This window comes from Mustela nigripes, chromosome 6 (genome assembly GCF_022355385.1).
Source record: "Mustela nigripes isolate SB6536 chromosome 6, MUSNIG.SB6536, whole genome shotgun sequence".
Taxonomy (NCBI): Eukaryota; Metazoa; Chordata; class Mammalia; order Carnivora; family Mustelidae; genus Mustela; species Mustela nigripes.
Genome location: NC_081562.1, coordinates 46823699 through 46850226, shown reverse-complemented (window position 1 = coordinate 46850226; position 26528 = coordinate 46823699). Strand labels below are relative to the sequence as shown.

Here is a 26528-nt window from a genome sequence, read left to right as displayed (position 1 = left end):
AGTAGTGCTTTAAATTACTACTTTTATAAAGCACTAACATTAAAATGGGGTTAATGTTTTTTCATGGGATGCATAATAAAATAGTTTTGCTCTCATTTTGTAACAGTCATGAAAATTTAAGTTGGAGCTAAATGTGTGTCACTTAATTATTCTTGGACATCAATTCACTTGATAATTTTATTTTATGAATAACCTAATTCCTTGAGATGATAAAGTTTACATTTATGGCGGTAAATATACTTATGGTTTAAAAAGTCTTTCTCTGTTATTTTTGAGGAGACATACTTAATATCAGTAGTACATATACATTGGTAATGAGCAATTAGCATTTTTGGCCTTGAGCCAGGCATATTAAAGTATTTCAGCCAAGCATGCAATGTAAGATGGTTAAAATTAAGTAAAAATATAACACTCACTAACTTTGTGCTTGTGATCAAATATAAAACCAGAGATGGAATATCAGTTTTCAGTATAGGCTTTCATTATGTGGACTTTTTAAAAAACTTAAATGTAATCATACTAATTTTCAGTGATTTATTTTCCTTGGAAATGTTTTCTCTTATTAGATTACTTTTTAGAGGTAATCCGTGTGTGTGTGTGTGTGTGTGTGTGTGTGTGTGTGTTGGTTGGTTGGTTTTAATCCAGTTGATTCATACTTACTATGAATTTAAATTAGAGGTTTTTATTATCTTCTCCCAAAGTAAATTTCATATGTTGTTAAATAATTGCTCTAAATGTGAATATAATTTCTAGTGATTAGTGACTATTATTATATTATTTTAATAGGTATACTTACTACTTCCATAGGGTAAACATTTTACTAAAACTTAGATGAGGGACATTGGTCTTGATAAGATATATTTACAAATTCTTTGTAGATACCACTTTTGAATTTTTGATCTTTTGTTTTAAATCTGTATTTTTCAACTAGCATCTCTAGGGACTATCACCTCTACTTCAGTGGTTTGTTTATTTATTTTGGTAACTGAGGTGTACAGTGCTTCATCATTTTGGAATTATTTATCTGTCCAGGTTAAGAAATGAGCTCCATTATTTTTCTGCTTTAATGTGAAAAAATAAATTCTATTAGAGCATGTACAAAATTGGTGGATTGAAGGACAAAGGCATCCAGAAAGTTGACATGTGTTGCTCCTCTTCCTAGGAGTAAATTTTAATAGAAAATTGTATTTTTATAAAATACATTTATATATAACATAAAATAAAGTTCTATTATAATTCAGTTTAATAGAAAATTGAATTAAGTTCATATCTACTAATCATCCTGGGAATATATGATTTATTCTAGTCTTATGGCATAGGAATAAACCTCATAAACTGAAAGAATAACAGCTGTATTAAACAAGTACTTGGAGGAGAATGATTTGAAATTATATGACTGAATCTGAATTAATTGGTTATTTCTGAGACTAAGAGGAGAATATTTAAAAATATGTCAGCTGAGGGCTGATTTTTTTGTCTACTTTTTATGTGTCTTCCTTGTGTGTGAGGTCTGGTGGACAGTTTTAATGGGTGAGAGTAGAAGTGGGAGGGAAGAGTTCTTTATATTTAGTAAATTCTCAAAGTATCTGCCCACTCTAGCCCTCCCTAGGTGGTTAAGAGGAAGATGAGTTGTATTATTTTTAAAAAAGTAGTTTTTGTTTTCTGTGTATCATATTGGATATTTTTGCTACTGTTCATATATATATACATGTTAGTAATTTTGACGGCTTTTGGATAATTCCACTCTAGAGGGAGAACTGGTGGGCGGTCCTTCCTGTGACACGACCCTTGAGTGACAGTTCTGTTTGATTGCCTCCAGTACTGTGAGGAAAGGACACGACTCTATGGTGAGGACTGATGGACATACATTATCTGAGAAAAGAAACTACCAGGTAAGATCAGTTTTTTTTTTCCTTTTTTCTCTGTTGTTCATATAGGTGCATTGAACTGTTTAATGTATTATATTTAATTGACACCAGCAGATTAGATGCACTTCAGTTTGAAAAATTTGGTTTATAATTTAAAATACATGTGTTGGCTTTGGCAGTAGAAATAGGTGGGGACATTTTTCAAAATAAACAATGCTATGATAAATGTATATTCTTTTAATATCAAAACATTTTTCTGGTGCTTCATGTATATGTCAAAACTTAGATTATCTGATACACAATTTATGACTCCATGGCTGGGTTTCAAGGTAGTATTCTGTAAAATAAAGTGCTGATTACTTTCATATGTGTTATTCCTGGAAGACTAAACCTGAATTCTTAGGCTATATGCAGAGTAATAGAGCATCACAGAAATGTAGATAAAATTGGTTAGAGTATAAAAGAAATGCAAATCCCGGGGTGCTCAGAGACCCAAATTCTATTGAATTTCTCATTAGCTTGCTATCCTTACAATGCTGGATTCTTGTTTTGTCATTTATTAAGTTGGTTAATAATATCCATTCCCTATGTAGCATTTAAGGATGCTGAAAGGATGGTTGAAGTATAATACTCCCTTTTCTTTCTTAGATTTTAAAAGAAGGTGAAAGATAGTGGTATGAAGTAGTGATTTAAAAAACATTTTTTCAATTTAATATTTTCAAAGAAAATCTCCTTTTTAAAATTTGATAATAACTTATTACCAAATTATGCAGCAATTCACAATAGAGAATAGTTCACCACTCAAGTATGAATAAGCTTTAGGCTTTCTGCACTGATAACATACTCAAGTGTCCCTCAGACCCTTTAACCTACCACTTTCATTCCCTCTAGACTGTTGAAAGCAACTAGTGTGGTAACAGCTTTGATTCACTAACCATTTATCTGCTAATTATTTATTTAAGCCCAGTTAATCTTTTTTTCCCTCAGATAGGAAAGGTAGATAGTGGAAAAAGTTGTGAATGGGTCTTCATGGTGTTAATAGCAAAGAGTCTTTGAGCACTGTGCCTAATAAAAATAGTGTCAAATTATTCTTCCTTTCACTTAACTTCTTGTCTGAAGTTTCTTGCCAGAATGTTACGATTTTAATAAGCCATAGCTGTGGCAATGCAAAATCAGTTCCTCCCTGTAACCTTTCCTACTCAGAGTTCTCATAGACTTGACTAACACGGCCTTTGCTAATTTTCGTACTTGCTATAGCTCCTTCCTCACAACCACTTCCAACTACCTTGACTCATAAGGTTTTAATTGGTCATACTACTTGGGCTGTTGCATCTTTTGATAGGTTTTGCTAAATTATTTTAAGAATATTGTGATTCTAGGCTATGTAGCTTTTTGGTGCTCATAATCAAGTTTGTAAAGTGTAAGTATAGAACTTTTTGTATTGACTACACAATGTTGTTAATTTACTTCATAGAATCATTTTAATACAGAATTCAAAATTTACATTTAAGAAAGGAATAAAATGAAATTATGTTTTATACATGAGGAGATTTCCTAATTCCTGCTCATTCTACTCTAAAAATAATCTGTTGTTCAAGTTACATTATTTATAACTAATCCAGGTTCCTTAACTTACCTGAAAGAATTCTTGGTTAGTGTTTTTCTGGCTGAAAATATTTTCCCCTTTTTTCTTCTATTGTTACTTAGTGACACTTAATGCATGTTGAAATACCCTTGGAAACAATTATTTAAATTTATTCTGTAAAATTATTTTATTTTTGAAGCATCTCCTGCAAAGTACATTTATAGAAATATAATTTCCCATCTGATCATGATGCATATATTAAAAGCATATGGGAAATTCAAAGGAATATTAAATAGCTTGTATTTTTATAGGTAACACTGAAAGTTTGTATATGCTGAGATGGAAGGATTTGGATTTTTAAAAATTCCATTTTGAGGAATTTGTTGTTTTTCATGGGTAAAGTAGGATTTTTTCGTACTGATGTTTGCACTAAATTTATCCTTGAGGGCTTCTGTTTTTGAAGGATACTTGATGCCGTATAGTGATATTTAAGGAGCCTGATAATTATACGCTAATATTCCAGAAGTTAACAAGAAGAATAATATTTTTCTAATTCTCATTTCTTTATAGACCTGATTGAAGCCTTAGGAACTTAGTTTAAGAATATGCATTCCATCACGTTTGTGCTAAAACCTACGACTTTCACATGGGTGTTGGTTGAAGTATTGATTTTTATACTGGTAATTATTTTGTTGCATTTCTTTCTGTAATTTTAGGCCCAGTTAAGTTTTTGGAGTTCGTATAGAGTAGTTGAGTTTTATTTGAACTCAGAACAAGTATTTGTTTAGACTGCTGTATTAGGTCAGATGAGAATTTAATTATTTAAATGATTCATAGCTCATTCTTTTTTGGAAGGATTGTTAAGCTTTTTCCATTGAATGCTTTTTGCTAGTATTTTCTTATCTTCCTTTAATTTATACTAATTTACTTCAGCTATAAGTATGTACAAATCTAGCCATGTTAATTATGTTAATTACTAATCTTAACTCATCAATGGCTTTTCCTCTCTTATATAATAAAATCAAGCTCCTAAACATTATACAGTGTTTCTACATTTTGATCCCAACATGCTTTCACCATTCCAGTCTCTCTTCTTACTCCCTACTATGAATTTTTTTCAATTAGGAATATAAAGCTGATTTTAATCTACCTCCCATACACTTTTATAGCTTTAAGCCTTTATTCGTTTTAGTTCCTCTTCATGTAATGCTTCACCTTTGTTTACATGATTCAAGAATTAGGTGTTATTAATCCCAGAAACCCTTTTTTGACGAGCTCAGTGCTCCTTTTCCTTGCTCTCATAGCCTTTGTAATACTTCTAGTTTAGTGCTGACCGTAATAGATTGTAGTTCTGTTTATTTGTCCTTGTCTTCCTGTAGGCCTGTGCTGTCTAATACTATATGCACTAGCCATAGTGAATATTTAAATTTAAATTCATTTAAATTAAAATTTAAAAATTTAGTTTTTCAGTTGCATTAGCCACATTTCAGATGCTTAACAGCTGCCTGCTGATAATGGCTACCATGTCAGACAGTGCAGATGTAGAACTTTTCTGTCATTGCAGTGTTACTGTATGTTATAAGCTTCTTGAAAACTGGAGCCACTTTTTTTTTTTTTAATTTTGATACTGCCTATTAATACCTACCATGATTTTGGGTAAATAACAGGGGTTTAATGCACATTGTTTCAGTAAAATTAAAACAAGGAAATAAGTGAAAGAAAGAAAGTGTAGCATATGCTAGGTAACATATTACTAATATTACAAAAATTTTTAGATATTATTCCAAATGGAACTTTTTATAATATGAGGTCATTGATCATGTCATGTTGGTTAGTTCAGTGATATCTGTGTGGATCTAATGCATCCCAGTTGCTGATTTATAACTTTGTGGAATATAACATGTTACATGACTGTGACAGTGATTTGTATTGCCATTTCCTCCTACCTACCCCTGCAGTTAAATACTTTATTTCCTTTTTATTAATTTTGTTAATCACAGAAGTTATAGAGGTGCATTGCAAAAGCTTTGAAGAATAATGGAAATAGAATGTGAAAGTTTACATTAATTCTTTATTTGTGTATCTTTTCAGATCTTTTCTAGTGACTGTATAGGGGCAAATGTAATTTGTTGTCTTTGTTTTTAACAAATAGACATTTTTCTGCAGCTTGCATGTTGTACTTAATGGGGAAGTTTCTATGTGCCATCCTTCTTCCCCTGCCTCCATCCCAGAAGTAACCACTAGCTTGAATTTTGTGTTTCATTCTTTTTATTTTTATAATTTTATTATATGTGTGTGTTTCAGTATATACAGGTGTACCTTTTCTTTGTGTGTTGTGTGGTGATTTGGGGAAAAGTGGTACTATATATTTTGTTTTTTCATATAGGAAGAAAAATAATGAATTTCTAGCCCACCCAGAACAAATTCCCAGATATTGCCAAACAACTCAGTACCTGACTATTCACCCAAGTATTTTTGCATAATATAAAGCATTTAAAGAACAAGTTGCCTAGTTATTTTAACACATACAAATGCATCAGTAGGTGTGTTTCCATTTGGTTTTCAAGACAGTTACAGGACTATTTCTAACTTTTATATTTTGCACTGTAGTAAAAATGTAATGTAAATAAGGAATGAAATGCCCATTTCTTTTATTCTAAGTTACACTTCATTGAAAATTTATGTCTTTCTGCTGTCAGGATACATCTTACACTGTGGTATATTGGAGTCATAGTTGTAGCTTGTAACCATTATTGGATGATTACCGTCTAGTATGATTGAAAACAGCACCAACATCAAAGCATCTTAGAATCTGTAATAGGTTCAAGTATGTTAAAGATACATAAAATAAAAATACTTAATAAAATGAACAAGAAATTTTAGAAAATGGGTACTTAGTAATTTAAGATTTGTCAGAGTGGATCTGGTGCTCAGAGCAAAAAGATGGAGATTTTCATTATTGTTGCTGTTTGGTGTTGGGTTAAGGTGAAGAGTTAACTGAGGAAGGAATTAGTTCAAAAATATGGCTGAAACCAGTGAACTGGCTCACAGCTTACTCTTCTTTTCTCTTGCAACTCTTGCGAACAAATGGCTGTAACCTATTGTCTGTAGGTAGAGATGAAGCAAGGAAATAGAAAAAACTGAAAATGGATGACTGTTCACTTGCAGTTACACAATGGGGTTGCTCTTACAATTACACTTTTGAATGTGATGCTTCTGCTTATGTCACAATCACATTTTCAACAACATTTTGACTCCATGACCTAAATATTTTCTTAAAAATTGACATTTATTTGTTACTTTTGGCACCTTTTTTTTTTCTTCCTCTGGCCAACCAAGAACATAAAGTTCAATGAATTCCCAAGGTACTCTTCATTAGTTGGCTCATTATTACAGGACACCAACAGTGTTAGTCTTTCTTTGATTACATTATATTTTCTGATACTTATTTTCCTCATCTTCTGAAATCATCAAATGAGATAATTTTTTTCCAAAAAGCAAGTTTAACCAAGATACATGGTATATGATACCCTTAGTGTATTGGTAGCTTTTTCACAGTGCCCCTAGGCCACAAGAAGTAACTAACAGCTCTGTTCAGTAATTAGTTCTAAGTCATAGTGGTAGCTAGCATGGTAACCGACAGATCCTGCTGTGTTTCCGCAAGATTTAAAATCCCAGATATTTTAATACATTCCTGTATTCACTGTGGTATTATTCCTTTTGCCATAGGTTTTACACATGATATGCTGTTTTGTCTTTCAGAAGAATGTTTTCATTTAAGTAGTTTGCCTCAGTCATAAATATGGAATATGTTCATTGTTAAACAGAAAGTTAAAACATTAGTGCTGATATTTCTGTGAACCAGAAAAATATAGAAGTAAGCAAAATTATTTTTTAAAATGCACTCCTAGGCCTGGCTTAGATTCTGAGATGATTGCGTCAATGGTGGCAGCTTAGTTTTTTAGATCTTTCTGAATTTCCACATAAAAATAGAACAACTACATAGCAAAACCCAGACACATGAAAACATTTGTAATAAAACTTGTTCACGAGGTATCTCCATGAATCCCCAAATATAAACAGATGAAAACTAACCAGAAAAACTACATATATCACTTACAGTGTGTAAGAAAGTAGAAAGAAGCATTGGGAACACCTCATGTACTTCAAAGGTGGTGAACTACCAGTTTGAAAGTGATTAAGTGTAATTATCCAATTTGAAGCTGTGAGAAATTTTTCCCACTGCATTAGATCTTCATAGAGGACCTGTGGGCCAAAGGGACTTGAGCAGGATTGCTCTATGAATATGAACTCTCGAGACTGGCCTACTAGTGTTTTTTCCCAGGACCCTGCCGAGACGTTTCTGGGAATGGAATCACAGTTGAGCAGGATAGAGGCAACAGAGACAGGAAAGAGAACCTCCAAATAAAAAGGATAGAGGAGAACAGAGCCAGAAAGTCCTAGAAAACAAGTCACTGTGTTTTTAATGTTACATGAAAACAACAGAAGGAGGGAGCTTTATGAAGTTAGGAAAGTTTTTTTGAACCAAGTTATATTCTCAAAATTCAGGAAAATTAAATTCACAAAAGGTCTTTCAGGAATATTTTTACTAATTTTGAGTTCTCATTAGTGTTGATACTGATCTGACATTTGGTGCCAAAGTTTTAATTTTTTAAAGAATTTATGGAGGTTGTGTGAAACATTTCTGAGCTATTGATATCAAGTAAATGAAAATAGTCTATGTCTTTTGAAAGATTTATTTTATTTTTCTTATTTAAATTTATTTGAAATTGATACACAGTGTTAGGAGTCCAATTTCCATTCCTTGGCATATAGGTGATTATATTAGGATCATGTAGTGATTTTTTTCTTCCTTCCTCAACTAATTAATGGGACTACTGTATTATAAATCAAGTTACTTTATATTCATGGGTCTGTTTTTAAAATCTCTGTTCTTTTACTTTGATGTGTTTGCCTACACCTGCACCAGTACTGAATTTCAATTGCTATACTGTTGTGTTATAGTCTTTCTGAGTGTCTTAACTTTTTTGGCCTTTTGTTCAATGACAAATTTACAATATATATCAAAAGTATTGAGTTCATAAGGGGAATTTTATTGACTTCATTTTTATTTGGGAAAGAATTGTAACATGTTTATGATGGTCTTCCTCTCCTGAAGTCTTATATTCAGGTCTTCTGTATTTTCTCTCAGTAAAGTTTTGTTATATTTTTAATAAAAGACCCAGATATATGCATACAGTTTGGGGATTTTTTGGTAAATGGCATTTTAAAAATTACATTTTATAGGTGTTACTATTATATTGACATACAGTCAACATTTTAAACTGATGATTGTGTCAATATTGCTAAATTTTTTTAATCTTATAATTTATCTTTAGGTACTTTGGTGTTTTCATATGAATAAACATCTAGAAATTATAGTTTTGATACCTCTTTTATAATTTTTACAACTTGAATTTCTTTTCTGATCTCACTAATACTTCTCATACATTGTCAAATAGAAGTGTTAATAGTAGAAATCTTTCTCTTGTTACTTGTCCTAAAAGCTTTATGTTGTCATCAATAAATATGATACTTGATGCAGTATCTTTTTTATATATATGCTTTATCAGGATAAAGAATTTATTTTTCCTCTGTAGCACTTTTTTCATTTTTATGGTTGTTGTCTGTGTCCCTTTTCTCCTATTTGTCAGTCTTGCTGGAGATTTGTCAGTTTTACTAGAAATTTTTAGCTTTAGTTATTTTCTTTTAATTTTTGTTTCGTATTCATCATTTTATTTTTGTTCATCAGTCTTTAATTATTTTACTTAGGGTTTATTGTGATGTTCTTTAATCTTAAGTGTTTATAATCTTTTTTAAACCTAGCAGATTTTTCTAGTTGTCTTTCTGTTGCTGATTTCTCATGTAATTCCACTGTAGCTAGAGAATGTGATTAAGTATACCACTTCCTTGTTAAGAACTTGAACAAAATGCATATTGACCAATTAATTGGCAGGTATATTTGCTGTATTTCTCTTCGTTAGATCGTATTTGTTAATCTTGGAGTCTATCTTCTTTACCCACGTATTTACCCATTATTCACACATTATCATTTATTCCTTCCTTTAGATCTATATTCCATCATATGCTCTATTTCTTTAATTATTTTATACATTCTTATGTTTAATATGTGGTAAATCAAACAACTGGAAGTTGCTATAGATCATTCTAATGTCTTTTGTTTTTTCTGATCTTCCCTTATGGTATCTTGCTTCCTTGTGTGTGTGTTAAGTTACCATTTTATGTTTCTTAGAACTATTTGGGAATTTTTGAAGACTAGGTGGAAGGACATTTTTCCCAAGGGGTGTTGATTTGCATTTGCTTTTGCTGATGCCTAAGTAACTATCAGTCTAGGACCACTTAAAAATAAAATGTTAGCTTAAGTTGCAGTCCACAATAGGTATTATGAATTCAGACTGGTTTATGGCTATAGATTCCAAGAAGAGCTTTCCTGTAGCTCTTTCTGTGTAACATCAAAATCATGACATTCAAGAGCCTTTTTTACTAAGGGGTTGACAGTTATGATAGATGCTTTTAAAAGCTGTATGAGAGGGGTGCCTGTGTGGCTCAGTGGGTTAAAGCCTCTGCCTTCAGCTCAGGTCATGATCCTGGGGTCCTGGGATCAAGCCCCGCATTGGATTCTCTGCTCAGCGGGGAGCCTGCTTCCTCCTCTCTCTCTGCCTGCCTCTCTACCTGCTTGTGATCTCTGTCTGTCAAATAAATAAATAAAATCTTCAAAAAAAAAAAAAGGTTTATGAGATGGTCTTTTAACAGCTTTTCTACCTTGGACAAATTCTCCTTTGGGGATTTAAACTTGTGGCTTCTCTGTACTCCAGCTTTTGCTTTGTTTTGGGGTGTTGAATTTCCTTCTCTCCCTCCTTTCCAACCTCCCAGGGTCAACAATTCATTTAAAAATAAAAATGTAATCACTGAGTTAGTTTTCAGTGATATTTTGTTCATAGTGTATCTGCATTTAAGAATAATGCCTGGTATGCGCAGTAAGTGTTGATTGGCTGAATAAGGATTTCAGGGAGCATTTTTCAGTTGGTTTTGAGTGGAGCATTTTGTTTTTTGTTCATAGTATACCCTAGTACCAGAAACATATATCTTGATCATTTTGTAGGTCTCAGCTGAAATTTCACTTTTTAAGGAAGCATTTCCTGCTTCTCGTACATATTCTTATTGTTCATTGTAATTTGGAAGGGGAATCTAATGTTATTTCTGCTTTTTATCATCATCTATAACAGAAGAATTTAGATAGTTTTTTCTATCCCTTCTCTACCCTTCCTTTTCTTCTCTTATACCTCTGTTTTTTCTTCCCTCCTTTTCTCTCTGCCTCCTTCACTTTCCTTTTCTTTCCTTCCCTTTCTTCAGTGTCATTTTTTTCTACTTGCAGAGCTTTCTAAGTCTTTTCTTATGTGTAATCTAGGCAGAATTATTTAAAGTCATTAAATTTTTATTTAAGGAATTTCACATGTTGTGTTTCCTTCCACAGCACAGCCTGTCACCTTGTTTCCTCCAAAGTTTGAGTCATAATCTTCAATATAGCCCTTTCAAAAAGAACTTTTGCTTAACCCACAATTGTCATGCCCATTTGTCCACAGTTCTTTTAGTTGGGCTTCTTTGATTACTATTTGAATATGGACATATTGATGACATACTTCAGAAATTTCCAACCTGCAATCTTTGGGATCCAGTTTTATCAAGCAGTTTGTTTTAGGGCCACTTTTATGGCCCTAAATGGACAGAGTTCTGTCCATTTCAGACACCCTGAATATGTGTGTCTGGATGTTCAGATTGTATTCACTCTTAAACTATTTCACACCCTAGAATAGTACAGATCTTTGGGATAGACCAATTCCTAATATGAAAAAAAATGACTTTTTAGATATTGTATAGTATCTGTCAAGTAATTCTTTTCTATAGATCTAACAAATAGTTCTGTGCATAAAGCAAACCGCATATTTACTCTATGAAGCATTTTCAAGAATATGGCTCTACAGGATAAAGACTCATCAGCACACACTTCTAACTAAAAAACATTTTTGTATTGCATTTCTGATGGTTTTGAATTCTTTTATGTATGTCTGAAAAAGTTTATTTCATGTTCAGTTTTGAAAGTTTTTTTTTGGCCTGGTGTGGAATTCAAGATTGATAGGGTTTTTTGTTTTTAGTGTTTTAAAGGTTTTGCTTTATTATCTTCCAACTTAGATAATTTCTGACCTAAAATATGTCATTCTTATCTTTAATCCTCTTCACATAATGTAACTTTTTCTCTCTGGCTACTATTAAGATTTTCTTAACCGGTTTTACACACACTTTTTTTTTTTTTTTCTTTAAGATTTGTTTATTTGAGAGCAAGAGCAGGAATGGCAGGGAGGGGCAAAGGCAAGGCTCCCACTGCAGGGCTTGATACAGAGACCCTGACTCTTGACCTGAGCTGAAGGCAGATGCTTAACCTGCTAAGCCACCGAAGCGCCCTCTTGATAATGACGTATCTTGGTATAATTTTCTACATGACTCTTGTATTTGATTTAGTGAGCCCCTTGAGTTTGTGTTCAGAGTTTTTATCAAATTTGGGGATTTTTAAATTCATTATTTTTTGAAATATTCATTCTCTCCCTATTCTGCTTTGTGGATTCACTTGAAGTTGTCCCACAGCTTACTGGTGTTTTAAATTCTTTTCTGTCCTCTGTGTTTTATTTTGAATAGTTTTTATTGCTGTTTTCAAGTTTCCTAATTTTTTCTTTATCATGGCAGTTTTATTATAACTTACAAACAAAATATTGTTATAATAACTATTTTAGTGTTATTGCCTATCAGTTCTACCATCTGTGTCCTTTTGGGTTTATGTTGATTTTTAGGTTTTTTCCTTTGCCATTATATGTTTTATTTTACTGCATCTTTGTATGCTTAGTAACTTGTTTGGATGCCAGTCCTTGGAAATTTTATCTTTTCAGTGCTATGTATTTGTTTTTTGGTTGATATTCTTGAGCTTTCTTGGGAACAAAATTTAGTTATTTAGAAGCATTTGAGCCCTTTGAGCCTTCTTTTTTTCTTCTCAAGTTTCTTCTACAAAGAACCCCGGTAGCCTTTAATCTCAGGCTAATTTTTCCCAACTACTGAGACTGTACTCTTCTGAGTACTCTACACAGTGAATTACATTTTAATACTCTGACTTGTGGAAACAGCCCTGTGTGAATCCTGGAGATTATTTCCATTGTCTTTTTCTATCCTCTGGTAGTTTGCTTTGTTTTTTTGTTTTTGTTTTTATTTTTAAAGATTTTGTCAGAGGGAGAGAGAAGGAGAGAGAGCACAAGCAGGGGGAGCAGCAGGCAGAGGAAGAAGCAAGTTCCTTGCTGAGCAAGGAGCCCGATGTGGAACTCCATCCCAGAACCCTGGGATCATGACCTGAGTGGAAGGCAGATGATTAACTGACTGAGCCACCTAGGCATCCCTGGTGATTTGCTTTGTGCTTATGTGGATCAGTACTTAGCTGAAGACTCAAGAGGGACATTGTTCAGATCTCAGTATCTCTTTCTCTTTGCAGCGCTCTTCTGTCTGGTGTTCTAGACTTTTTACTCTTGCTGCCTTAGCCTACCTAGATCTGCGCTTCCTCAATTCGCAGAGATTTCTGGGTTCCACCAGGGCTTCCTCTCCCTGCAATGCAGCCCAGAAACTCCCCTAGTGTGTAAGCAAGGGCACTTGCAGGGCTTGCATCAATTCTCTCTCTCTTAAGGCTTACTGTCTTGAACTGCCTTATGTCCTATGTCTGAAAACTGTTGGTTCATGTATTGTGTCCTTTCTTATAGTTGTTTCAGGTGAGGCAGGAGGGAAAGTTGCTCCTACTACTCCATCTTCGTTGGAAGTACAAATCATAATTCATTTTTTAAAAAATTATATTTTAGTTGAGAAGATAGATGAGAAATCATTTCTGATAAAGAGAACAAGCTTTTGTGTCAATATTCAGTTAATGCTTGAATACTTACTGTTGCGTAAAATGCTGTGTGGTGTGTAATACACAGAAATATTATTAGACTTCTTAACACTTAGTCATTTGGAAAGACACATAAAAGAGTACAGGTCAGCGAATATATTACAATTCATATATGTAGTCTTCATAGCTGTGATTCTCTTTAACCTAAAGCAAACAATTACATGATTTCCCTTGAATTCCTTTCCCAAGGTTTTCTAGAATCTAATAGACCTGTAAATACAGTAGTCATTTATCTTCTTAGCTGAGGTAGTAATTTTACTAGTATTCCTGTAAAATATGTGTCCTGTAACATAAAATACTAGATCATCTCTTTTATGTTTAACCTGGCTCAGTAAATTAGACAGCATAGTACGTAATGCTAAAAAAAAGGGGGGGGGATATTTTTTCAAGAATAAAAAGAAAATGAAGATCTTTCTTATTTAGGGCCAGAAATGTCAAGAGAGATTGCTTGGGACATATGAATTTTTTTTTCTTAATTTTTATTTATTTATTTGACAGAGATCACAAGTAGGCAGAGAGGCAGGCAGGGAGAGGGAGAGAGAGAGGAGGAAGCAAGCCCCCTGCTTGAGCAGAGAGCCCTATACAGGGCTCGATCCAGGACCCTGAGATCATGACCTGAGCTGAAGGCAGAGGCTTTAACCCACTGAGCCACCCAGGCGCCCCGGGACATATGAAATTTTAAACCTCTTTTTCTCTAGTGGGATAAAGGCAATGTAATAAGCCTGAAAGAATGATTGTTAGAGTAACAATTTTGAGATACTATACTTCAGTTTCTACCTATATTACTTTGGAGTCTTTGTTAAAGTCTTTGGCACTCTTCATATTTAAAAGTGAGATCTTTATAAAATTCTTATAGAAGCATTTCAGTTAACAAATACAGTATAGAAGGATGAAAATAGCAAATCATCCTTAGAGCATCATAGTAATTGATGCTGCAAGCAGTATCCATGGATGACTACTGTAATAGTACGTAAAACTTTAAGGTCAAACAAATATTTGCATGCTCTCAAAGAACATATTTCAAAGCATTAATTGTTTTAATGGGAAAATTGGAGTTTATAGTGGAAAAAACTGGTGGATGTACCAGCTTAATGAAGATCAAGGTTAATATCACCTGTAATAAAACATACTATGATGATATGTACTCCTGGATATGTCCATCATACAGAATGCACTTGAGAAGGACATATTACCTCTGTAATGAAGTGGCTTTCAAAGTGCATAACCTCTCTCTAGTCATGAGAAAACACAAGACCCATTCACATGGCAGGACACTATGGTATATAGTTGCATCAGTATAACTAATGACATCATGTTGTCAAAGGCAAGGAAACACAGGTAAAGTCCCAGGTTGGAGAAGACCGAGGAAACATAAAACTAAAAGTAATGTGGATCCTGGAATAAAAAAAATAAAAAAGACATTTATGGAAAAACTGATGAAATCTGTATAAAGTTGTTTAGTTAACAACTAATTTCTTAGTTTTGGTACTTGTACTATGGTGATATAAGATGTTGCCACTAGGGGAAAGTGGAGCATATGGAAACTTGGTACTATTTCTCAAGTCTAAAATAATTTCTAAATAAAAAGTTTTTAAAACATGGTGACAATGTTTGGGGTCAGAGCTTATTACCATGTAATTAAATTAGTCTTTCTGTTGGCTAAGTACCTCCTTTTGATAGTGTGTGAAGTTCATTTCTCTTGAGCAATTTCAGTTTTTCACAGAAAATATATAGTTTCAAGGAGAGGACAGAGAGGTGGTTCTTAATATTTTTCAGTGGTAGCATTCTGTAAGCATGTTAAGGAAAGAAAGAGAAGGATTGAACTTACAGTTAAAACATGTTTTCATCCTTCAACTTTCAGGTCTGTGCCTCACCCTTTACCTGCGCTTTGGCTAAGTACCAAGATTTAGAGCCTATCCACTTGGGTTTTTTCTGGTATCTTACTGGAGGCACAAGGGCTGGGTATTCTCCATGATAACTGTGATAGGAAAACATCTTTGATCTATCTGGAACCTGTAGACTCTACTCTTCCATGCCTCAATTTGAGGTAGAAGTAATCATCTTACAGAGGTTTTGTTGTGATTAAGTGAAGTTTTATATATATGTGCATATGTATATATGTACCTGTGTAACATGTACACATGCATGTATACACATACATACACCTACACAGTGCTTTGAACAGTACTTACTCGTGCTTAGTTGTAGCAGGCTCACTGTATTAGACTATTCAGGCAGTGCACTGTTTGGCTAACTCCCAAGGAGTACGTATTCCCATGGACTACAGTGCAACCCAGTGGCTCTAAGTAGTATAATTCTGCTAGTGGGATTTTGTGATACAAAAGAGACATGTCTTGTCTCTTTGTATTAAACCATACCATGCTTTTTTAAAAAGGCAGTCTGACTTGAAAAAAAAATTAAGGAAATGGAAAAAACATTTTTTAATATCCCAGTTCTTATCTGCTACTTCTCATAGCATTCTAACCACTGAAGGTTTCTGACAGTCTTCTAGGTATTTTGGAGGTGGTTGTCTGTTGTCAGTGGTTGTCAGAAAAGGCATAAAACAATTTTATTCATATGTTTCAGAAATGTAAAGTTTAACATTAACTTTCAACATAATTCCATTAGTTTTAAAAATAACTGTTGTGTCATAAAATTTTTACCCTGTGCTGTAAGCAATTCATTGGTCAGTTTGTGTCAAGTAACACTCAAGTAATGGCAGTAAAATGAGTACACATTCATGTTATGGGCCTACTGTGTAAGGCAGCGAGTGTTCCAGGTCCTAAGGAGACAAAGAGACAAAATTTTCTGTTTTTATGGAGCTGATATGTTAGAGCATAGAAATAAATAAAATTAACTAAACAGAATAAATAAAATATACTATAAATTATATGTTGATAATATTGTGGAGAAACAATTGAAAAAGGAGATAGAAAGTGTCTAAGGAGTTGGGGAAAATGGTAGCATAATTTTCAATAGAAAAGAAAGGTAGTCCTCACTGAGATGACTGCGTAACAGAAGTTGGGTGGGATAAGAAGCCCAGATACATATCTAGGGGAATAGCATTCCTGGAGGAAAGAAGTGCAAAGGCCTGGAATAGAAGTGGGAAAGCAGTGTGGCAGGAAGACAGTAAGAGAAAGGGAAATGGTAGGAGATTTAAGATAAGGGTAAATGAATTAATGCTTTTGTGTTTTCACCTCTGTTCCCTTTGATCTGTAATGTTCTTTTATTTCTGAGCATCAAGTGGGTAAAGTATGTAAGAGTAGAAAAGTGATTATCTAACACATAGTAGATGCCTACTGAATGTTTATTGAATTAATTTATATGGCAAGATGTTTAGAAATATTTTAAAGGTCCTGTGTTCCCTTGCTAAAGGAATATTTTGCATTTTTAACTGCTTCATATAACATTTTTCTGATACTCCGCTATATTTAGTTTACAATTTCAGAGTATTTGCTACCTTTAATAATATTTGTTATTGAATAGACATTATCTTTAAATAACTTAAGCATCTATTTTATTAGCCCTAGTATTCATAATAGGATCTGGTTTTCTCTGAATCAGTAATTCACTTATATTATAGAACAAAGATTCACATTTTTATAAAAGTGAATAAATCACATTTAAGTCCTGGGTTTAGGTTGATTTCTTTAAAAGTCTTTACATTTTTCTCTTTATCATTTAGTTTGTTTCAAGTTATTTTAATTGAGGGGGTCCTTAATTTGTTTATATCAGAGTGGAACATGTTTAAGAAATTCTGTTTTTTTGAATTTGTTGAGACTTGTTTTGTGGCCTAATGTATGTAATCTATTCTGGAGAATGTTCCATGTGCTCTTGAAAAGAATGTGTACTCTGCTGTTTTAGGATGGAATGATCTCAGTCATTTCCTCCCAAGGAATATACTTACAGCAGAAGGTATCCCTGGTTTTCAAAAAGTTCACTGGTCCACTTTTAAGAATTTTAATACATCCATGTAGTTTAGCTGTCATTCTGCTGGCTGATGGTGTTAATATATATGAGAGTCTAAGATTTAATGTCAAGTGCTTAGGAGAACAAGAAAAAGTATACAAGGAGTGGATAGGCAAAGTATTTTAACATACTGTCTTAGATGGTTTCATGATCGCCAGGTAAGCCCTATCCTTTCATTTTCTGAAAAACTGTTCAAGTTTATAGAAAACTTTGCCCCCATCCTTTTTTTTTTGATTCATGCTTTCAATCAGTCTGAGAGATGATTCTGGGGTTGGGAATAATGAAGATGTGAACAGGGAGTCATAATGTTGAAACTGGATGTTCAGATCTTTATAGCATGATTTCCTTATTTTTCAAAGAGCAGAAGAATCCCATCGTTTATCATGTTCTGGTTGGACTCCTTTCTTATCGTTTGCTGGAGTTTGAACTTCAGAGCTATGGTGTCAACCCTGCTGTAGTATCTCAGGGGAGCTCCTAGTGTGGGGCTGGTGTCATGGCTCACCCTCCAACCTTTCCTTCTTCACTTCAGCCTCCAGCTCTGAGCTTTCCAATCCCCAGAGTAGCAAATGTTGAAAGAAGTTGCACAGGTAAGTATGTGGGTGGGGGGGAAATGGTACTGTCATCAGTATTTTGAGGGTGGATGTTGGGCCATTTACCAGTGAGTCATTTTGTTAGCTTAAAAATACAATGTCTTTGTCATATAACTATCATAAATTATTAAATAGAAGAGTCTAGTGTCCTAAGAAATAATTTTACTTTTTTATTAGATGTGAAACAGAAACCCTTAAACTGAATAAGCCATTAATATGATAATACAAAGGAAGGTTATTAAATTTTTTTTTTTTTAAACCAACTTCATATTTTTCCACAGTGTGTGGCAGGACCAGAAAATTTGTTTTCAGAAAAGAAGCTAAGAAAAAATGTTGGGGAAGGTGTAAATTCATGGACTTAAAATTTTGCTACATGTAGCTTGGTCTCAGAATGGGGCAAATTTTAGTTTCCTTCCACTAGCTTTAGACATGCTGTTCTTCTGTTTCTCAAGATTTTAGGCAAATGGCTGTATTTTTAAAATCTGCAGGAATAGAAACTTCAAATGTCTTTTTCTGTGAGGTCTAGACAGGAAGACTGGAACATTTCTACCATCTTGGGGTTTGAGATTAACAAAAATGAATGCAGGAGCAGTGAAGGCATTATGTCTGCTGCAGAAGTTCAGCAAAGATTTGTTGGATTAATAAGGTCACCAGAGTGTGTGTGTGTGTATGTGTGTGTGAAATTCTAACACTCCAGGCATTTTTCTCTTTGTCTGGTTTGTACTGGAAGTCATGATCTAACATTACAGATTTTTCCATCTTAATATATGGTTATTTGAAATAATTTTGTAGCAATGTAACCCTAGGTCTGTACTACTTTGCTTACTAATTAATACTGTTCTTTTAGGCTCTTGCTTCTCAGAAAGTCTTCAAAAATTGTTTCTTTCATTCTCCCAGACTGATCCTGTATAATTCTTATTCAAATGATTTCTACATTCTTTTGCACATAACAAGACATTCAAAATTATATTCGGGGAAAGGAGACTTAATACAGCCTATGGTTGCTAACATTTCTTCAGAGAAAGTGTGTCACACTCAAAGAGCTTGGAACACTGACTGTTTGGCACTTTAGGTAAAAATAGAGAATCCTCAGCAATTTACCCCCCTTGTTCTTCCCTTAAATTCTAGAATTGCTTTTGTTGTTTTTGTTTTAAATTTACTAAGAGCCTTGTAGAAATACATAGTCCCTTGACAAAGCAGACCCTACATCCAATTTCTTCTGGATTTCCCTTTCTCCCTTCCTCTTTATTAGACTGATCCTTTCTCTTAAGGTTTAAGATTAGTTTTAAGATACTATATTCCTTCTCATTTAAGAGTTTCCCTTATGCTTACAGGATTTGTTTTGTATCCTAAACATGCAGATCTTCTATTGTTGTATGTCCTTTTACTTGTACATGATAGATTTATATTCTAATATTTAAGGATGAAGTACTGTTTTTTAAATTTTTATGAACTATTATGTGATTTCTCAACACTAATAACTTAGTGCCCATAAGGCATACCAATTATAGTTGGTTCTTTAGTTGGTATATAATTGTGTATTTTCTTCTGTGGAGTAGCACATTTTGAGTTATTAGAGTTTTGTTTTAGGATATTGTATTTTTTAAAGCTTATATTTTGGTGGTTTAGTTTTGAATCTGTATAAGGCATATCGATACAGGTGATGTTAAGATTCTGGAAAATCACAAAATCTGTTTCTTCAAGTTGAGGCATACAGAACATATTCTCCCTAGATCAAAGTCAAACTGATGGGACATTTATAGACTCTTGGTAACACTTTTTAGAGAATTTGTTGATTTTGGGGTGCATTTTATTAAGAGATGGTGTGCATGGTTTGGGGGAATATCTGAGTTAAGCAGCTTCAGACAATAGATTTTAGTTCTAAAAAACCATTTTAGATGGTTTTTGAATTAAGAAGAGTGATGTGTTTTTTTTTTTTCTTTGCTTGCCCTCTCCATTTTTTTCTTGATTATGTGCTACCTTGGTCTTCTTGTTGAATGAGACCTCTTATAAAATATCTCTGTAATCCCTGGAAAGAACTCTGTGCCAGAATATTTACCTGGAAAAATAATGTTTATGGATATGTTCATATAAGCCCCTAGTTTTTTGCTGAATCCAGAGACATGTGTTCTCTGTGCTTCTACCTGTTCACTGCCTCTTCAGTATTCATTAATGCTTTCATTATTCGTTTATTGGGCATTCTGCGTTTGAAGTGAAGTGAATTGTTTTTATTTATTTATATGCTCTTGGTTCAAGTTGATGAATTTAGAAATTCTACCTCTAAAATTTATATAAACCTTCACTTTCTTAGATCCACCATAAGCAGATTCATAAACTTCATTATGTATTTGCCAGATTATAAATACAGTATTCTGGAACTGGTGGGACTTCATAAGAAATATGTTTCTTAGATGAGAAGAGAAAGATCATTTGTTGTTTTTCTAAAGATATTCAGATATGGAGTTCTTTGTTTTTTGAAAAGCTAGATTTTTTTTTCCAGTGTATGTATCCTTTCCTCCTTTACTTAAGCCCATTTCTTTTTTTTTTTTAATTGTTTTGTAGGAATGAAGTAAAATAAGGATTATTTATGGTAGTTGTGAAATGGGGTTGGTAGCTTAGAATCCCGTTAGCGAAAAATACTTCCAAAACAAAAATTCCTTGGGTTATAAATACTTCTAGGCTGTCATCTATATTTGATAAACGAATGTTCTGGTTTCACAAAGTTTGAGCAGTATCTCAGTGAGATTTGACCTGCCACTTTTCTCTGTAATGGGTGGTAATAAAAATACCAGATTATCTTCAGATATTATGGCTTTGCATGATTGGTTTCAATGTTGGTTGATTGTATCTTGATAAAGCTGGTAAATATTAATGGTAATTGTGATTTTTAATTAGTTTCTGATTACTTTGTAGACAGCAGAGAACTTGCGTGTATGTGAAGTGTTTGCTGATAGTGAATGTGGAATTGAGAGGGAAAGGCAAGGAAGAAGTCAAATTCTTTATTCAGCTATCAGAGTGAGTTAGTAAAAATCTCCATTAGGGAAACTGTAAGAAAGGACAGTCTGTTCACCTCCCCTCCAGGGCACCATATGACTTATATTTGGCACGTTTTATCCTTTATTATACAAGTTAGGAGCAAATTCTGTTGCTAGAAAAAGTCTTCATACTTTAAAGTTGTGAAATAGTTGATTTTATGGTGGGGCACATGTATCAGTGTGTTAACCGTAAAACCCCTGGCTGCATTAGAGAAGAGAATCCATAAGAAGTTGTTGCCATTAGGTATTTGTTCTTATTTGAACTCATTTAATAGATGTATTCTACACATTCAATGCTATAATGTCTATTTTAGTGGTTTATAAGGAAACTTAGAGATTTTATAATCCTCATTTCTTGAAAGATTAAATTTTGTTCACTGTATTTAGAAAGTACTTAAAAATATTAGTTGATTTGGAATATGGAAACTACTTTTTAATCGTTGTAATAGTATTCTTTTAAGCATAATTTTATCCTAAAATTAATGGAACTTTCTCTAAAATAGGTACAGTTTGGTAGTGAGTGGCTTTTGTTTCATGTACTTCTAGTCAGTTCATTTTCATTTTCCTGCTAAAGAGATTGTTTTGACTTGCACACATATTTTATTGTAACATTCTGTATATTTGTTGTTCACTGCAAAATAAGCACCCTTCCCTTTTTTACCCTTACTCCTTTTTTGCCTCGTGAAGCTTACAGTTTAGGGAGAACATACACATTAAACTATTAGTTGAATGTGTGAGAATATACTATAGTAGTTACAAAGGGGGAGCTGTAGCAGATTGCGTGGATTCATATCCCATCTCTGTCATTTATCAGATAATGGAACCTTGGGCACATCAGATATATGACCTTAGGCATGTTATCCAACTTCCCCATTTCTTATCTGAAAATGAGGAGTATACAAATAAATACTTGAGGATTATGTAAATCAATACATTTTTAAGAATTTAGGGTATATTGCCTGGCACATAGTAAGTGGTCAATGAAAGTTATTTTTTGTTACTGTATGATTGTAGTTTTGGTAAAGCATTTTCAGTGACTGTAAATCAGGAGCCCTAACTTAGTGTGAAAGTTTCAAGTGGGAGAAAGAACATTCTAAATAGAGGTAGCAGCATATACAAAAGCCCTGAGGTGGGAAAGATCTTGTGTTGGTGTGGTAGCAGTTTAGTGGTGACAGGGGACCTGTGGAGAGAGTTATGGTCAGATAATTTACATAGAACCTCATAAGCCTTAATATTATTTTAGGAAGGTGTTGAGGCATTTCAATCAGTAGCACTACAACAATTACATTTTTACTTTAAAAACTCACTTTGGTTAATGTGGTAGAGTCTATTTGAAGGGAATAAGAATTGGCTTAATAAATAAAGATCTGTTTGAAGGATATTGAAGATGCTAGTGCTAGGGAAAGATAGATAATGTCAATAAACATTTAAAGTCAGTCTAGTCAGCTTAAGGTTTAATTGTTGAAGATCATAGAAGGTACAGATGGCATTTTGCAGAGATTAACATGAATAGGAGTAACTCTGAATAACTCATATTAAGCTGAGGCATAAGTTTTGTTTGGTATTTTGAGATAATTACTGCCAAACAGTCACATTAAGGTCATGATCTCAGAAATCTTCATCTGTATCCTCTAGGTAGGAGAAATTAACAAGAGATGAGAGCAAGAGAGTGAGTCAGTGTAGTGGTTATTAACATGGCACCATAATAACTAGTTAGTCAAGGGAAGTCTGACTTAGTTCATCACCTAGATTTTTGTACCTGCTTTTCCTGCCTATACTGTTTCCCTCTTAATCTGGCATTGAAGTCTAGGCCTCCTTTTCCTTATCACCTATCACCATTCTTCTAGACTTCCTAGTCTTGTTACTTGGGCTTTTTCTCACTTCTCAGAACTTGTGCATGCTGTTACTTATTCCACAAGTTTGCTTCCATCTCCCACCCATGTACTTCAACTTTTAAATTTTTTAAATCTTTTTTAATCAAGTCTTTGTTCAGACATTAGTTTTTTTAAATACCATGTTATAGTCAGTTTTCCTCAGACACAGATATTCCCTTATTTGTGTTCTTAAAGTACCTGTGCAGATTTTCATATTGTAATTGTTTATTTGCAGATAGGTTTCTTAGCTAGACTGTGACATTGTTCAAGACTTGGAACTGTTACTTATTCAGCTTTTGTATTCACTACCATATTAAAAAAAAAAAAGATTTTATTTATTTGAGAAAGAGAAAGAGCATGTGGGGTGCAGGGGGAGAGGGAGAAGCGGGCTCCCCGCTGAGCAGGACCCCCCCCCCAACATGGGGCTCCATCCCAGGACCCTGGGACCACGACCTGAGGTGAAGGCAGATGCTTAACTGACTGAGCTGACGTACCCCACATTATCACAATTTTTGGCATAATTCATATAGTATTTTCTTAGTATGTTCATTGAAATGTGAAAGCAGACCAGTCAGGAGACTAAAACAAACTAGTTCAGAGCTTAAACTAAGATGATGGTAGGAAGAATGGCAAAAACAGATGTGAAAGCCATTTTGAAGAAAGGATAGAACTTGGATGTACAGAACAAAGCAAGAGAAAGTAACTTGGAAAATCAGTTTTAAATATTAACTGATTTAGTTTATTAATTATACTTCTCAGGTAGAAATGTTTAGAGGTACTTTAAAATTTGCTGCTAGAACCTTGAGTTACACCTGGAGATAGATTTTGAAACCAACCTACATTTGTTTGCTATCAGGAAAAGGACCACTCTGCCATGGATGTGTTTCTGTCCCTGGGAATAGGATTCCATGCCTGGGCCAGCATTTGCCAGCAGTATAGACAATAAATGATTTCAGAGTAAGTTCCTCTCCAGAGGCCTTGCTGAAGGAAATAATGTGTAAGATTAAATATCATCCTGCCTTGGATATGATATGAGTCTATTTTTTACCCTTTTATATGTGTTTTTTTCTGTATATGTATATACACATATATACACATATATTTTCAAGTTTTCATTTATAAAGTGTCCTACTTTTGTTTCTCTGACTTTCTATAAAGCTCCAGGCTTTGCTTTTCGTTCCTTGTTCTTTAATTGTCATCCGTTCCACCTGGAGCCTCTTTACTAATCTTTGAAGTTACTCGTTTAGATCATCGTAAGTTTGGGGTTTTGCACATTCTTTTTGGTGATTATTCTGATTTACTGCATTTGAGCTTGAAGTACTGGACCTTAGGAATTCATTGCTAGTCCAAATTAAATTATGAAGAAGTATACTGGAAAATCCAGCCAACTTGGTGCTTCCATTCTGCCTATCACTTTAATCCCCCTCTCTCTACTACTTCATTTTGAGACCAAGTCTTTTGCGGGGTTGAGGGGTGGCATTTGGGGGGTTTAGACTGATAGAAAGGATTAGTGTAAGCTAACCTATGTGTATGCTTTCTGATTAGAGTTTGTAGAATCAAAGGAAAGATAAAATGTCTTTATTAAATGTTTTAGATCTGTGTTCAAAAAAAGCTTAAGAAACTGCTTTTGGTGTATACATATGTCATATCATATTTTTTCTTGGTAAAATCTCACGTTTTACTCTTCCATTGTTATAACATCGGGTATAAAAGTCAAGAGAGGATGTGTCAGTTAACAAAATAGATGTAAGCCCTTGCTATGTTTGCTTGAAAAAAGCTGACAAATTACATATACCAAAGATACTATGGTATATATAATGTAAAATGTAGTATGATTTTATTTGAAATCTAAAAAAAATTTTCGTTTACCAAGTTGACCTCACTATATTTGGTATTACCAGTAATTTCAATATACTGTTGATATATCCTCTTAGAAATTGATAAAAATTGATTTCTAGATTCCTTTGATTCCTACTTATTCTCTTCTAGGAGATAATGTGAAGGCCTTACCCTTTGGTATCATCCATTCATCCATCCATTAGTGTGAGGTCTCTCTCAAAATAGATCCTTTTCTAACCATGTCTCACCGCGTCTTGTAGTCTAAGCTACTGTCCTTTCTCACTGCCTGCTTTTCCCTTACTCTTGCTTCCTCTTTTGTCCATTAGCTATAGAATAACTGCAATGGTTAAAAAATAAGATACCTGCCAAATTATGTTCCTGAAACTATCCCCAAGCCCTTTTGACTTCTAGCTCACATAGAATAAAATCCAAAAGTTCCCTAGGGCCTGCAAGGCACAACATGATTTGGGACCACCTTCAGTTTCTCCCATTCTCTCTTAAGTTCCTACTGCTTGAGTCACACCACTAAGGATCTTGATGTTGCCTGTCTGTTGAATGCTCTTCCCACAGGTCTTTGCCTAGTTGGTTCCCTTACTTCTCTGCCTGATTATTATCTTCATAGTTTCATCTTTCATGGCTAGTCTACAATGCTTTTCTTACCCCATTGCATCATTCTGTGTGGAATTAAAAATGGAATAAACTAGCTTTTGTAAGAAACTTACTATGTTGTTCTGTCCTTTCCTTTTTTCTTTCCTTCCTTTCCTTTTCTTTTTTCCTGTTTTCCTTTTTCTTCCTTTTTTGCCCTGGATCAGATAATTCTTTGTTTCGTCTTAGAACCCATTCCTGGACTTGTGTTGCATTTGGAGCATAGAATATGAACACTTTTTTTTTCCCGAAGTCACATAAGAATAATTAGTATTTTCACTGATATGTAATTTCTTTGTTGAAGCACACAAAACAAAAATGAAATTCTGCATATTTGTGTTTTCTCCTTCTCTCCCCTCCTCCCTCCTTTCCTCTCTCCGTCTCGTTCTCTCCCTCTCTCTCTCTCTCTCTCTCTCACTCTCTCACAGACATACACAGAGCAGTGAAAATCTCATGTAGGAAAATCTCGTATTCATGAACATTTCTGCCTTCCTTTGAGACATTACTTATGTTTAGTTTTACTTGCAAACAGTGAAGCCTCTTATACAATATTAGTACGAAATTTTCTATTCAATATACTTAATTGTAATTTTGGAATTCTGGGAGTCTATAATTGGTTTTGATGATAAATGTTATACCAGAATTGTCAAACGAGGAGTTTGCTTTATATGCATTGAGTTGATTTATGTGTGTATGATTTGATGAGAGGTAACCATGAATATTCTAGGTAACATGACATTTCCCCATGTTTATCCTTAGAATTCAGTAATAATGGTCCTTTAAAGAGAATTAAATGTATTCTTAACTTTTTCAAAATAAACTTTTAAAATCTCATCTGTGAAGAGTCTTAATTTGTAGACTAAAGTGCTTTTTTTCACTGTTAACTTTTCTGCAATAAAACTCCCTAAAAAAAAACACTTCTTTTTCCTGTTAAGGGATACTTATGGGTTTGGTGGATAGGCATATAGGATTCTACTCTCTGAAATTACATTCAGAATTACAGAAGAATTTTTATGGGATTTACCAGGGAGTCTACTACTAAAAAAGATTAAGTATATTCTAGCAA

The 26528-nt window shown here is 33.7% G+C and overlaps 1 protein-coding gene and 1 non-coding gene across 6 annotated transcripts in view; one reads left to right on the top strand and one right to left on the bottom strand.

The window, feature by feature from the left end:
- The window catches only part of CNOT2 (CCR4-NOT transcription complex subunit 2), a 123126-nt gene that overhangs the window by 49492 nt on the left and 47106 nt on the right, over nt 1-26528 (top strand). For 2 of the 5 annotated variants that reach the window (XM_059402474.1, XM_059402469.1), the window contains exon 2: nt 1820-1892. The exons of 1 other annotated variant lie outside the window; for it this stretch is intronic. In XM_059402474.1, coding sequence (XP_059258457.1) covers nt 1820-1892 — 73 coding nt within the window. Of the gene's footprint in view, nt 1-1749; nt 1893-23834; nt 23936-26528 lie in introns of all 5 variants that reach the window. 2 more of the 5 variants (XM_059402471.1, XM_059402470.1) reach the window with 2 other exon arrangements.
- On the bottom strand, nt 11414-11545 carry LOC132021036 (small nucleolar RNA SNORA18). The gene has a single exon (XR_009405215.1). It is a non-coding gene; the product is annotated as a small nucleolar RNA SNORA18 (small nucleolar RNA).